The sequence below is a fragment of the Mustela nigripes genome, chromosome 6 (genome assembly GCF_022355385.1).
Source record: "Mustela nigripes isolate SB6536 chromosome 6, MUSNIG.SB6536, whole genome shotgun sequence".
Classification (NCBI taxonomy): Eukaryota; Metazoa; Chordata; class Mammalia; order Carnivora; family Mustelidae; genus Mustela; species Mustela nigripes.
The window spans coordinates 105,106,371-105,119,781 of record NC_081562.1 but is presented as its reverse complement, the minus strand read 5'-3'; the positions used below and the strand labels follow the sequence as shown (position 1 = coordinate 105,119,781).

At 36.3% G+C, this 13,411-nt stretch overlaps 1 protein-coding gene across 15 annotated transcripts in view; it reads right to left on the bottom strand.

The window, feature by feature from the left end:
• Positions 1-13,411, bottom strand: part of WNK1 (WNK lysine deficient protein kinase 1) — a 149,128-nt gene that overhangs the window by 29,550 nt on the left and 106,167 nt on the right. For 14 of the 15 annotated variants that reach the window (XM_059403857.1, XM_059403860.1, XM_059403859.1 and 11 more), the window contains one exon: positions 5,678-5,761. In XM_059403857.1, coding sequence (XP_059259840.1) covers positions 5,678-5,761 — 84 coding nt within the window. Of the gene's footprint in view, positions 1-5,677; positions 5,762-7,872; positions 9,103-13,411 lie in introns of all 15 variants that reach the window. The other variant, XM_059403871.1, reaches the window with a different exon arrangement.

The window sequence follows — 13,411 nt, the reverse complement described above, 5'->3', positions numbered from 1 at the left end:
TCTTACAATTTGATCCTATATCAAACAAATCCAATCTCCTATTTTAATCTTTCTCTTACTGTATTTTATCAACTGTGTAACTAATTTGAAGAACGGTTCTGATTACAGCCACAAAATATTGAGAAAAGCATTGAATGTGGAATTTTAGCTTTACCATTTACTAGCTGTAACACCTGAGAGACTGTTCGTTTTACTGCCAAGAAGGTATTTCTTTCTTTAAAAAGGACATGATCACTTGATTCAACGTAGGGAAAAGGGAGTAAGTGACATTTAGGAATCAAACATGCGCTAGACATTCTGGTATAATACACTTAACACATGGCACGTAATTGTAAATTTTGTAATAAATTAATGGCTCTCTCGAGCCCAGCAAAAATCTGAACTTCATAGCTGACTTTCAAGACTCTCTAATACTTGTAAGTAATTTAAAATTATTGTTAACGGAGCACCTGGGTGGCTCAGTGGGTTAAAGCCTCCGCCTTTGGCTCAGGTCATGATCCCAGGGTCCTGGGATCAACCCCTGCATCGGGCTCTCTGCTCAGCAGGGAGCCTGCTTCCTCCTCTCTCTCTGCCTACTTGTAATCTCTGTCAAATAAATAAATAAAATCTTAAAAAAAAAAAAAAGAAAGAAATACCCTGGGCCCCATATCTCAGAGGCAACCACTATTAATGGCTTGGTTATCTCCTTTATGAATTTTTTTTCTGTATATAAGTGGTCATTTCTTTAAAAAAGCTTTTATTTTATTTGACAGAGAAGGAGAGTGTATGCACACAAGCAGGGGGAGTAGCAGGCAGAGGGAGAGGTAGAAGCAGGCTCCCCACTGAGCAAGGACCCTGGGATCATGACCAGAGCTGGTGAGATGCTTAACCTACTAAGCCACTCACACACCCTATAAGTGGTCATTTACACACAATGACATATTTGTTTTTTGAAACAAAAGCATGCCCATTCTATAAATACTGTTCTCTAATGTGCTATTTTCATTTAATTTATCAATGGCATCAATATCCTAATAATGAACATTTTGGTAGTTTTTTTGGGGGGGCACTTAAAATAATGCTACAACCAGTATCTTTTTTTTTTTTTTTTTTTTAAAGAAGATTTTATTTATTTACTTGACCGAGATGGAGACAGAGAGAGAGAGAGCACAAGTAAGGGGAGTGGCAGGCAGAGGGAGAGCGAGTGGCAGACTCACTGCCAATCAGGGAGCCCGATGCAGGGCTTGATCCCGGGACCCTGTGATAATGACCTGAGCCAAAAGCAGACGCTTAATGATTGAACCACCCAGGTGGCCCTTGGCTTTTAGTTTAAAACCAATTCTGTCAGATACTGTCTATAAACATTTCCAACTATATATACACTATTTTAAGGTCCTTACAGGCACATGCGTTTTCACATTTTATTTTATTCCATTAACATTTTTTTGGTTATTGTTCAAAATAAAGCCTGTAATATGGAAGTACGATAAAGGTTCAAATATATGTTGACTCCCTTCTTTATTAAGGGAAAGAGGGAAATTTGAGGAAAAACTTCCCACCTTATACACAGGCATATGATTACCTCTCCCCGCTATTAATGCAGAACCAATATACACATTCACATTCTAGCTAAACTGAACTAAAACATCTGTTTCTGTTTACTTTGTGCTTTTTACCCCCTCCTTCCCTTTGGTCTAGAATATTGTTTAGTCTTAGCATCTGAGTATAACTTATAATCAGAGTCCAGTTTAAATGCTATCTCTTTCATAAAGTCTTCCTTAACCCCCTCTCCCTGCTTGAAAGTGATGTAATTTCTCTAGTTTAATGGCATAACTGGGAAGTAGTTAACTGGTGGGTTGTGCAGTTAGGCAACTTGGATTTAAATTCTGTTTCCACCTCTTATAAGTTGTTTAAGCTTGGATAAATTATTTATCTTTTCCAGATCTTATCTCAGCCTTCCCATCTGAAGGCTGAAAATAATAACAGTATACTTATAGGGTTCATACAAAAATTAAATACAAATACAGGCAAAGTGCTTTGCACATTGAATATAATCTTATCTACTACGCTTATTTGTTTTGTAGGAGTTGGCAGATATGTTTACTAGATTATTTAGGCTCCTTTGAAAGTAGTCACATCTTATCAGTCCATCTTGATAGACCCTCAGTGCCTATCTAGCACATGGCCTTTGGGAGCATGAACTCAATTAGGAAATAATTTATATAGTTAGTGGTGTGTGTGTATGTGTATGTGTGTATGTGTGTGTAAACTGTCAAGAAAGAACAGTTTTATAGACATATACCATCACTCTGTGCTTAAATAAGAGTGAGAGGCACGTTTGCCAATTTTACTTTAGAGCCTTTAGGGAGAAGTGGCACCTCTGAGTAGGCCAGGAGAATATAGTGGTCTTTTGTGCACAATCCCACTGGCTAATATTCAGCACTTCAGCCAAACAGGTACTGTTGCACACAGCAATTCAGAATCATGTTTTTTAACCTGTCCCATGAAACCAGTTCAAATAGCCTATAAGGAAGGACTATACCGTGTATGTTGGACAAGGAAGGGTATTTGATGAAAAAAAAAATGTTCATGAGCATTAGTTGAACAGAAAGTTAAATACATGAAGACTCTACATGGTTCTTTGGAAGAAATTATTAAGCAAGCTGGGTTATAGCCTGTATGGCGTATAGCAAAGAAATACTAAGTGTTCTAGTAGGAGGAAGTTACTTTTTGGTACCTCATTAATATACAGCATAGCACTAGAAAGGACTCTTGCTAAAAACATGAGAAAAGCAATCCCCTGGGTGGCTCAGTTGATTGAGCGACAGCTCTCAGGCTCAGGTCATGATCCTGGAGTCTCTGGATCGAGTCTATCAGGCTCTCTGCAGAGCAGGCGGTGTGCTTCTCCCTCTGACCTTCCCCCTCTCATGCTCACTCATTCTGTCTCAAATAAATAAATAAAATCTTAAACAAAACAAAACAAAACAAAACAAAACAGCAATCCCTTATTGTTTACATTCCAGAAACCCATGAAAGAAAGTAAATTTTAGCTAAGTACATTTCTTTCCTCACTCTAATAAAACTAGAGATATGGTTTTGTAAGATGGGGCTGGAAACTGATAGTCGGTAAAGTGAAACTCATCTCTAAAAATAAATTCCACTTGGGGCACCTGGGTGGCCCAGCTGGTTAAGCGTCTACCTTCAGCTCAGGTCATAATCCCAGGGTCCTAGAACAAAGCTCCAAGTTGGGCTTTCTGCTCAGTGGGGAGTCTGCTTCTCCCTTTCCCTCTGCCTGCCCCTCTGCCTGCTTATGCTCACTCTTTAATAAATAAATAAATTAATCTTAAAACAAAACAAAACAAAAAAACCAAAACAACTCCACCCATATAGTACAAAGGGCTTACAACCTTTAGGAAAAAAAACACAGGAAACCCCAGTAGCTTCTTAAGCACCTCTGCAGAATCAAAAGTCCCTGTAGAACTTTAATACAGAAAAAACTCTTACTATTTTAGAAATACTGAATTCTGACTTGTAGTTTTTAGTTCTATCCACTTACTGGCTATGTAATCTTGAAAAACTCAAGTATTCTAGACTGCATACACTTGTGTAAATTGAGGGCTCAGTTTTATGATTCTACTCAACTTAAATACCATCCTATATTTAAAATAATTCATAAAATAAAGCTACCTTAAAAAAGCATCACTGACATATAAATTTTGTATTACAGCAACAGCCCTATTTAGTTACATTTTTTCCCCCAGAAGAGTCAACTAATTCTTTTAACCTGTTATCTATGGAATTGCCCTCCTTTACTGCCACACTACCCACCTTTACCCCCACATATTTTTCTTACCAGTCAACTAATATCTTCATTTGTTAATAAGTATACACATACATGCCCACATATAAAATATATAAGGAAAAGGAAATTTAATCTTTTCCTTTGGAAAAGGAAAAAACAGAGTACACACTTAAATTTGCTCAGCTTTCTAATGTTGGGTGTGTCCACAGATAAACAAACAAGGACAGTGGTATCCATGATAGTGTTTCTATCCTCAAACACCTTTATGTAACTTTTAATTTGTAAATTCTTTTTTTTCAGGTTGGCTTGATGTCTACCATGGGGTTCAATGCAGAGCTTGAACTCATGACCCTGAGATCAAGACCTAAGCTGTGAAAAGAGTTAGACACTTAACTGACTGAGCCACCCAAAGGCCCCTTTGGTTGTATTCTTATTAGGGATTACTAATACAATTAAAATACAATCTGTTGGGCGCCTGGGTGGCTCAGTTGGTTAAGCAACTGCCTTCGGCTCAGGTCATGATCCCGGAGTCCCAGGATCGAGTCCCACATCAGGCTCCAGCTCCATGGGAAGTCCGCTTCTCCCTCTGACCTTCTCTCCTCTCATGCTCTCTCTCAAATAAATAATTAAAATCTTTCCAAAAAACCCCACAATTTGTTGCAGTTGGGAAAAATATGACTACTTAAATTTAATTACATACAGATTCGGCTACTTGCCTGAACGAGCAAGAGCAAGACAAAGCAAATTCTATGACAGGGCTGTTGGTCACCAAATAAATGTACATATAAGCAAACTAATCTTTTTTTTTTAAAGATTTCATTTATTTGTGATAGAGAGAGAATGAGACAGAATGCACAAGGAGGGGGAGCAGCAGGCGGAGGATAAAGCAGGTTTTCCACTGAGCAGGGAGCCTGATGTGGGGCTTGATCCCAGGACTCTAAGATCTTGACCTGAGCCGAAGGCAGATGTTCAACCGAGTCACCCTGGTGCCCCAACTAAACTAATCTTGTACAAGGAACATTTAATCTTAAACTAGTATCAAATGATTGTATGATCACATGCTGGACTAGGAGAGGACTATTTTGTAATAGGAAAAGCTCTGTTTAACAAATTAATAGAAAGAGAAACCAATTTATGATTTGGCGGTTGGAAAAAACACTTCGTAGGAAACTATCAAGGAAATAGTCCATTAGGAGGTTTTTATGATACATGTAGTGGCTAACAGTTAATAAATAGTCAATAGTGCCAAAAAAAGCATTATTCCCATGCAGATAATTACCATTAACTAATATCAATAATGAACTACAGATGTTTAATTTTAGAAATAGTAGTTTTGCTGTTCAATACATCAGCACAGTACTAATTTTTTGAGCTCCTTGAACACTGGGGAATTCTATTCCCCAAATTAAAAGTTCAAAAAATGTTTAAGAAGCTCCTAAAATAGCTGTTCAGTTTCTCTTTGCTTAAAATCTGATACCCCATCTCACAAATTAGAAATAATTAAATAGGAGTTTAGCATTATTAGAGTCAAATACTATGAAATGGCAAAATGCTCATAAAAGGATAAGTCACAAATATAAAAACAAAATTGATATTCTCTGGATTGTTAAATTGTTTAGAATCATCTATTTCACAAGGCAGATGAATAATGTATCAGTTAACAATGATTCTTTTGAATTTCAATGCTGTGTCTAACTCAGCAGATAGTTTAAAAAGACTTAATGTCTTTTAGATTTTCTAAAATGTTACTGAACACAAGAAATGTTGTATCTCTTGATTTTTCTTTCAAAAACATAGCAAGCCTTTATTTACATCAGGAATGTAATTCATGAAAAGATATTAAGCAGTGTTTTGGTTACAGATAATCCATAAAATGTAGCAATGAGTTGTTCTTACCTGCTGAGAATGTTGTATGGGTAGGGAAGATGGAACGCCTGTTAAGCTACTTGAGGATGGTTGACCCTGGCTTTGCCCCTGTGCCTGAAGGAAAAAGTGAATACAACAAATTAGCGAAGCCCTAATTAAGTATATAGAGAGGTCAGGCTTTTGCAATAAATATATAAACTCCTGAGAGTTTGCTTGAGCAAAATAAAACAGCAGCTTGATTAAGCTAATCAATCATTAGTATGGGAGAGGCTGCTGGGGCATCTTTTATGAGAAAGGTTAGGGAAGGATTGTATCACAGATCATATTCTGATCCCACACAAAAACCACTGATGGTTAAAACCTAACCTACTACTGTTGTGCTCCGGCTATAATTTTACATGACAAAATACTAAAATTCATAATAAAATTCTTACTGAAATATAATAATCAGGAAAATAGTAGTATGACTACCGATGTGAAAAAATTCCATATCTGAACAATCAAAGACAAAAGGGGATTTGATAGTGCTAATTTGGTTCCTTTTGCTACTTCTTGTAGTGCTGAGGTGACTTCTACCAAAAATGTAAAAAACCTGTTATCATCACTAACCTAGAGTAACGGCTGTCAAAACTACAAGTGATTTTGGCCTCCCAGGGATCATTTGGTTGTCACAACTGAGGGAGGTGACTGCTACAGGCATCTAAGGATTAGAAGCCAAGGATGCTGCTAAATAACCTACAATGCACAGAACAACCCACAACAAAGAATTATCCAACCTAAAACATTAGTAGTGATGAATCTGAGAAACCCTGATCTAGAAGGCGTCTAAGTCAAGTTAAATGAGGTGAGAAATCCTGTATTCACAGGATTTTATAAAGTAAGTTAAGGAAATGAAAAGGCCCACCTTTGGCATTCAATTTCAGTTTGGAGGGATTTCTCTTTAAGTTTACTTGGATCTGACATTCTACTGCATCTTAACCACTAAGTACGCCTTCTTCCTGCAGTAGGTTTGGAAATTAACCACCTGATATTTTGCTTTGGAATGTTTAAAGACGAATGGCTGGCAGTGCATTAGGATTTACAGTACAGGCTAACAACTGATGCACTAATGTGAGTATACTGCATGCCCGTGCAGCATAATTTTCAAGTTTCTGGATCTTGGCTTCTTAGAACTATTCTAAATAACTGATACTTTATGTACACTTTTGGGGCTGTTTATGCCTCTTATGAGGGAAGAACACAGGAATAAAGTATCAAGAACATACAATATTTTGTTAAGAGTGGAAAATCTAGAAGATCCAAATGATGCCTTGAATATATAATTGGAAGTCCACTAGATTTTATAAGACTTATACATTTGATAAAATATATGGAATATATGAAAATAGTTAATACTGATTCCACTTGTTGAATTCTATTACGTCCATTACTTTGTCTTTATGTGCAGCAGAGTACATATGCCCATATATATAAATAACAAATTAACTTGTTGAGGAAAGAATCAAGGCCTGAGATACCTGTTTCTTAGCTTGCAACATATATGAGAAATTTGTAAAAACAAAACCCCACATTAGATTGTAACTTTGCTACTAAAAATTAGAATTAGTCAATTTTATGGATTAACATTTTATTTGGACATGTAATTTACAGTGACTTGTTCAAATGATGCCATTTTAAAAGGCATTTTCACTTGTTCCTAAATTCTTAAGATGTTTCCTTTCTGTTTTTTAACTAGTGAAAATTTTGTCTATTCCACACTAATGAAAATTTTGTCTATTCTTAATACTCTAAATTTCCCTATTTTCCATTTTTTTTTTTGGTTTTACAGAAAACAAGGTTATCTTTTCTTAAAAAAAAAACAAAAACAAAAACAAAAACCAGTCATGTTTGTCTCCAGGGAGAAAAAAAATACTTCACATTACCATTTATAAATAATCAATACTGAGTTACAGCCATTTACATTTTCACTACAAGTTGAAATTATTCTATGTACAAATAGATTTTAATAAGTGACTAAAATTCTACTTTTTGTGTTCTCTTTCTCAAGGGTTTGCGCATATTATAGTTTGTTCTTATATACAAGTAGTTTATAAACCCCCCAAAAGGAGAAACTCTACTAATAAAATTAAAAATAATCCTTATAAATGGAAAGGACAGACAGAAAACTTAAATGTAATGATGCATAGTAGGGTAGTTTAAAAGAATTGTGGAAGTTTTCCTATAACCTGTGGATGGAGTGCAGATCCTCCTGAAGAAAATGAGGCAGATAAAACCTGCTGAGATGTGGTTCCTTGGGGGAAACAGAAGAAAAGTGGGGATTCTTGGAACACTGTCTGAGGCAGACGGATAAAGGGTAACGAGACGTCAGAGCCAAAAGGTGCAGCTGCTCCCCCTGTAGGGGGAGGTGACTGAAAATCACTGGGGTCTGAAGAAGTAATTTGTGAGGAATCACTGGAATATTCTGGGCTTCCTATTGGCCAGTTCTGTCCCATAGGCTCTACCACAGAAACGGTCAATTCTGGGGCATGGTAATTACGCTGTTCTTCAGTCACGGGCTGTAGGCGACCATGTAATCCAACTGATTGAGGAGGTGGTTCTTCCTGATTCAAGTCCACTGCAACCTGTCGAGTTCGGTAAGCACGCTGAGGTAAAACTCCTCCTCCTTCTCCTGAAGAGGAGCTTGGAGTATGAACATGAAACTCAAATACACAATTGCTTCTGCTCTCATTGTTATGAGTTAATACAGCGGGTGCAGAATGAGGAACAAAGACAGGGTGAAATTTCAAACGTGTAGCATCTGTACTGATAGGTGCAGAAATACTAGAGAGGGGAGATCCTGGACTCAATCCAGAATCTAATCTTAAATTCTGAAGGTGTCCTACCAGGAAAGCCTGTCCAGATGGAAATTCAAAGACAGAACTTGAGGTAGGGCCCCCTTGTACTGGCTTCTGTTCAGGTATCTGTTTCATAGGACTTGACAGTACTGGTGAGTTGTATGGAATACCCTCATACTGTTCTGTCACCTGGGCCTGGTAAGCTAGATATACCGCTTCCTGAGGAATATAATAGTGAGCTTCTTCTGGAAGTACTAGTCCAGGTCTATAATCACCGTGAACTTGAGTTGATTCAAACATAGGATGGACCTGTATCTCACATGGCTCTCCAGTTACTCTACTGGCTGTAGTGCCCAACATAACTACAGCCTCTGGTGTCCAGTTAGTTGGGCTGCCACCAGGTGGAAGAAGATTTTGGCCAACAGTCCTCAGCAGGGGTTGGAAGTGGCGAGTTTGGGCTTCCAAGAAGGAGGTGCTCTTACGCCGCTGGGCAATGGCCACCTTCGGTGGACAGGTGGGAGGTGGTGAAAAAGAAACTGGACGTTCATGAATAGTTGGGAAAAATATCTGTGATTCTGGGTATGTTGGGGTCCCCCCACACGGATGCGCCATGGACTGAGGCTGTATCAACATGAATAAGACAAGTAATTCATACATTCATATGTGAAATTACAGTAGACATGCAAAACTGGGTAGCTCTGTGTAACCCTATGAAATGGTTACACCAAATTTATAATTAATAAATAACAATGCTTTTGGAAATTATGTGCATAGTAAAAATCCATTAAATACATCCAGGGTCAATAAAGTTATTCTGTGGGACTCTTGGCATCAGATAGGAGCTGCTTTTCCACAACATCCTCTCTCAGGGGAAATGGAAGAACTTTCTAAGTGTTTATTGTTTTTACCACCAATAAGTATTCTTACTCTTAACACATAATGTAAATTACATCAATGGAAAAAGAGTTCAAATAGTAAGAGTTAAGGGAAGACAGTAAGACAATATAAGCCCAGGTTTTTAAAAAGGTAAGATACTTAAATTTAAGCTGCAATACAAAGTTTTCCTATACTCTGTGTTCTTATTATCCAGTGCTGTGTTACAGGCTCCAGTGTCATTTTCTTATCAATTAATCATATGCCTTCTAACTAGAAATCAAAAGAGGTATTTCTGGTGGACAGCAAAAAACACACTACTGACTACTGACAGTAAAGTACTTTTCACATCTATCCCAGACTAGATGCAGTTAATTTCACTACATGAAAAATGTTACAGATGCCAAATCACTGCATGTCCACTTTTCTGATCCTAGTTAAGGGTTGCGTAATTTGGTGTTCAAATCAAGTGAAAAGGATAATATAAATAACATGGACTTAACAGCACTTTTTATATACAGAGGCAGTTCTACACATAAGAATCTAAATTCAAAATCCTACCTTGCCAAATGCAAACAGTGTACTTTCATGGATTCTTTTTAAAAAGAGTAGATTGGTTTCATTCTTTTATAGGAATGGTCCCTATCAAATTAGTAAAATAGCTTAACTGTTACTTCTTCACAACAGCTAAAAGAGGGCCTCTATTTTAAGCCAGAATGTTATATTTTCCTCTTTATTCAAGGAGAGTCCCGAAGTCATAAAATATTATATAGTTAATCATTCTCCTGAGTAAAAATCTGAAGATTCTGGTATTGAATATAATTAATCAAAAAATTAACTATATTCTCTATCTGAAAAAGCAGCAGCAAGGTCCCACAGTGTTTAACAAAACTTTAAAAGACGGATCTTTTACAGATATAAATGGGGCCAAAGAAAATCTTATGTACTACATGTATATCTAATATACTCATTACGGTCAAGATCCCACCTTCTTTAAGAAAAAAATTTCCACAAGGGAACATGTGGCCTTTTAGTTTGCCAACACACCATTTTAAACAGCTAACAAATTAAAAACCAACTTTCACTCTTTAATTACTCTTCACTATGGGGAAAAAAGGGACTCATACAGCTTCATTAATGTCTCTTTAGACTAAAGCGAAGAGAAAATGTATTTGGGTTATTTCTGATAAAGAGAAAATTTGCTTTTGATTAAGCCAATGAAGTAATATGTACTCTTTACTAATGTATGAAAATGCAAAGATTTGTACAAGTCAGTTGGAGAATATAATAAAAACCAAATTTTATTGTGTACATATTCCTATGTGCCCAGGGCATTATTCGCATTCTCTCTCATTACCTCCTTGCTTCCCCACTGACCCCCTTAAAGCCTTGTAACAAAAAAGTTTCCTATGGGAAGAACAGTTATTCTGAAAGCATAATATATTACTAAGTGTAGTCCTTTTATTTATTTAATTTTTATTACAATTCTTGATGCCTGGATGTATTCATTGGCAATAAATTTTCATTTGTCAGGAAGTTTATGATTACATACAGTACTGACAAAGAGGGAAGGCAGGCTGGAGCGTCGGTGCTTGCGCTGAGAGGCAGAGTGCATAGGCAGGACACTCTCCAATGCTTTAGAAAGCTTTTCGGCAAAAGTTTCCTCAGGGGCAATCCGAAGGAGGGAAGGAGAAAGAGGTGCAGACAGCACTGGTGGTGGGGTGGAAGGAGCACTGGGAGAGATGCGGGACAGAGAGGGAACAGCAGAAAGATGGGGAACACAAACCGACATGCTACGGCCACGACGAGGCTAAACAGAAAACAAACACACACATGAAAAACACAGTACTTTGAAAACAAAATAACCAAATGTACAATGAAAATAGGGCATAGCTGACATAAAGAAGTGTTCCAACCTCCCTTAATCCCACAAATCCAAGTTTTTTGAGGAGAGGTATAATTCCACAAAGCACAACTGGCAGATCACAACTATTCTCTCTATACTGTTGGTCAGATACAGGTTATCAACAACCATGATAATGATCAATTCTCTTCCTAAATATTCTGAAATAACATCAATTATTATGAATGTATGAATAAGAATGGCCGACTAAGGTAGTATAACAGGGAAAACAATGAATACTGGATTGCAGTTTTCTGCAAACTTATTAAAATTAAACAAGAGCGAAATGTTAGTTTAATGCACATTATAAGGTGTAGAAGATTTTAAGACTGGACTACTTTGTAGGAACTCTGGAAACCTCAGAAAAGGTTTTTCCATTTCTATTTTAGAAAGCATCAGCCTAAGAAAAGTTGCTGGCTCAGTATTTTATTTATTCCACTTCCTATCTTTATCTGTAAAGGGTAGAAAGTCATTTTCTGGTAGGAAAAGCATTAGCTTTCTAGAAGTAATTCACAATAGATACAGACACATTGTGTAGTTTTACTAAAGTAGTCAATGGAAAAGCATCTTATATTTGAATCTCTAAAGAATAAATTGAACAATTTTCTGGCATATCAGAAATTCAAATTAAGTTTACAAAGTCTGAGGTGCCTTAACATAAAATTTTTATAACATAAAATTTTAATATAGCTACAAAGCAGTACACCTAATATTGTTAAGCTTGTCCTGAGCAAACTCGCCACTTTCTTTTAGGTACTGTGAGCTGTGTCACTAATCATATTTTCTTTTCCAAAATCGGCTGCATAGAATCCACTGAGCCAAAATTGTGATCTACCAGTAGGAAGTATGAAAGTATCATTATACTTATCATAACTTAGTTCATTCCTGGTTCTGTTTTTCTCCACACTTGTTTCTTTTTTACTCTAATTTTTTTTTTAAATTCCACATTGATATATTATTGTAAGCCACAATAAATTCTTTCTGGAATAAGAAATCATAAGGAATCATAAGATTAAAAAAATTCTCAATGTTTGATAACTCTTCATAGGCTACCTCCACATAATACTGTCAATAAAAGGCAAGGCTGTCATTAACAGTCTTTTAGAGCATCAATAAATACAGCTATGTTTGTGGCTCAAATATTTAAAATCTTCATAAATGATCATTCTATTCCCTTTTCTCAAGCTGAAATGCCTAATGTTCATTACCATGTGATAAGGGAAGCCAAGAGATTAAAAATAGTTTTTAAAAAATCTAGTTATTATGATCCAAAGAAAATAAATTAGAATAATAGAAGAAATGGACATGAAATGCTGACAAATTATGCGTTAGGACAAAGAAATTCATCTATATAGTCTTTGTAAGTTCTTCTACCCTACCTAATTATTTTAAAGGTCAGAAAAGTAGACTGTTAAAACAGTATTAATAGTCTGTGTTACTGTGGCCATTCATTTTGAGACCTAGACAATGCAGGACTGATGAATGGACTCTGAAACAAACAAACATCTTTTATTTCAAGCTGTAGGATAAACGAACAGAGCAAGCAGAAATTTTATTTTCTTAAGAGAGAAAGATTTTCATTTATTGCAGAGCAGAAATTCCATACATTCAGATTTAAAAGCTTTTTGAGAAAGAGAAAAAAAATCTATCTGCCTAAAGATCTCACTAAATAAGTGCTATACCAGTTATTCTCCAATTCTTTCATGAGGCAGATGATGTACTTTATTTACCTCTGAAGACTTCATGGAGTGTCAACAAAAGAAATGGGGTATTACCTGATTTATTTTAACATTTTCTGTATGAAAAGCAAAAGTTACTAATGTAAAACATGGGTCTGTGTGTGTGTGTGTGTGGGGGGGGGTTAATATATATATATAAATGCATACAATATTTCAAGAAATAATCTCCATAAATTGATTCTGAAAATAAATCTGTAATAAAACAACACCAACTAAAGAGAAAAAGCAAATGAACGTATACTGGGGAAGAAATTTGTGTCCGACACAGACTTTAAGGCAGGAACACGCATAGCAACTGATGGTTAACTAAACACAAGCGCTAAATTAAATGGTCATACAAATAAAGGATTTCTTCACTTTACTCACATGCAGCATTCTATAATGGTTTGAATGTCTTACCTGTGTTTTATACATT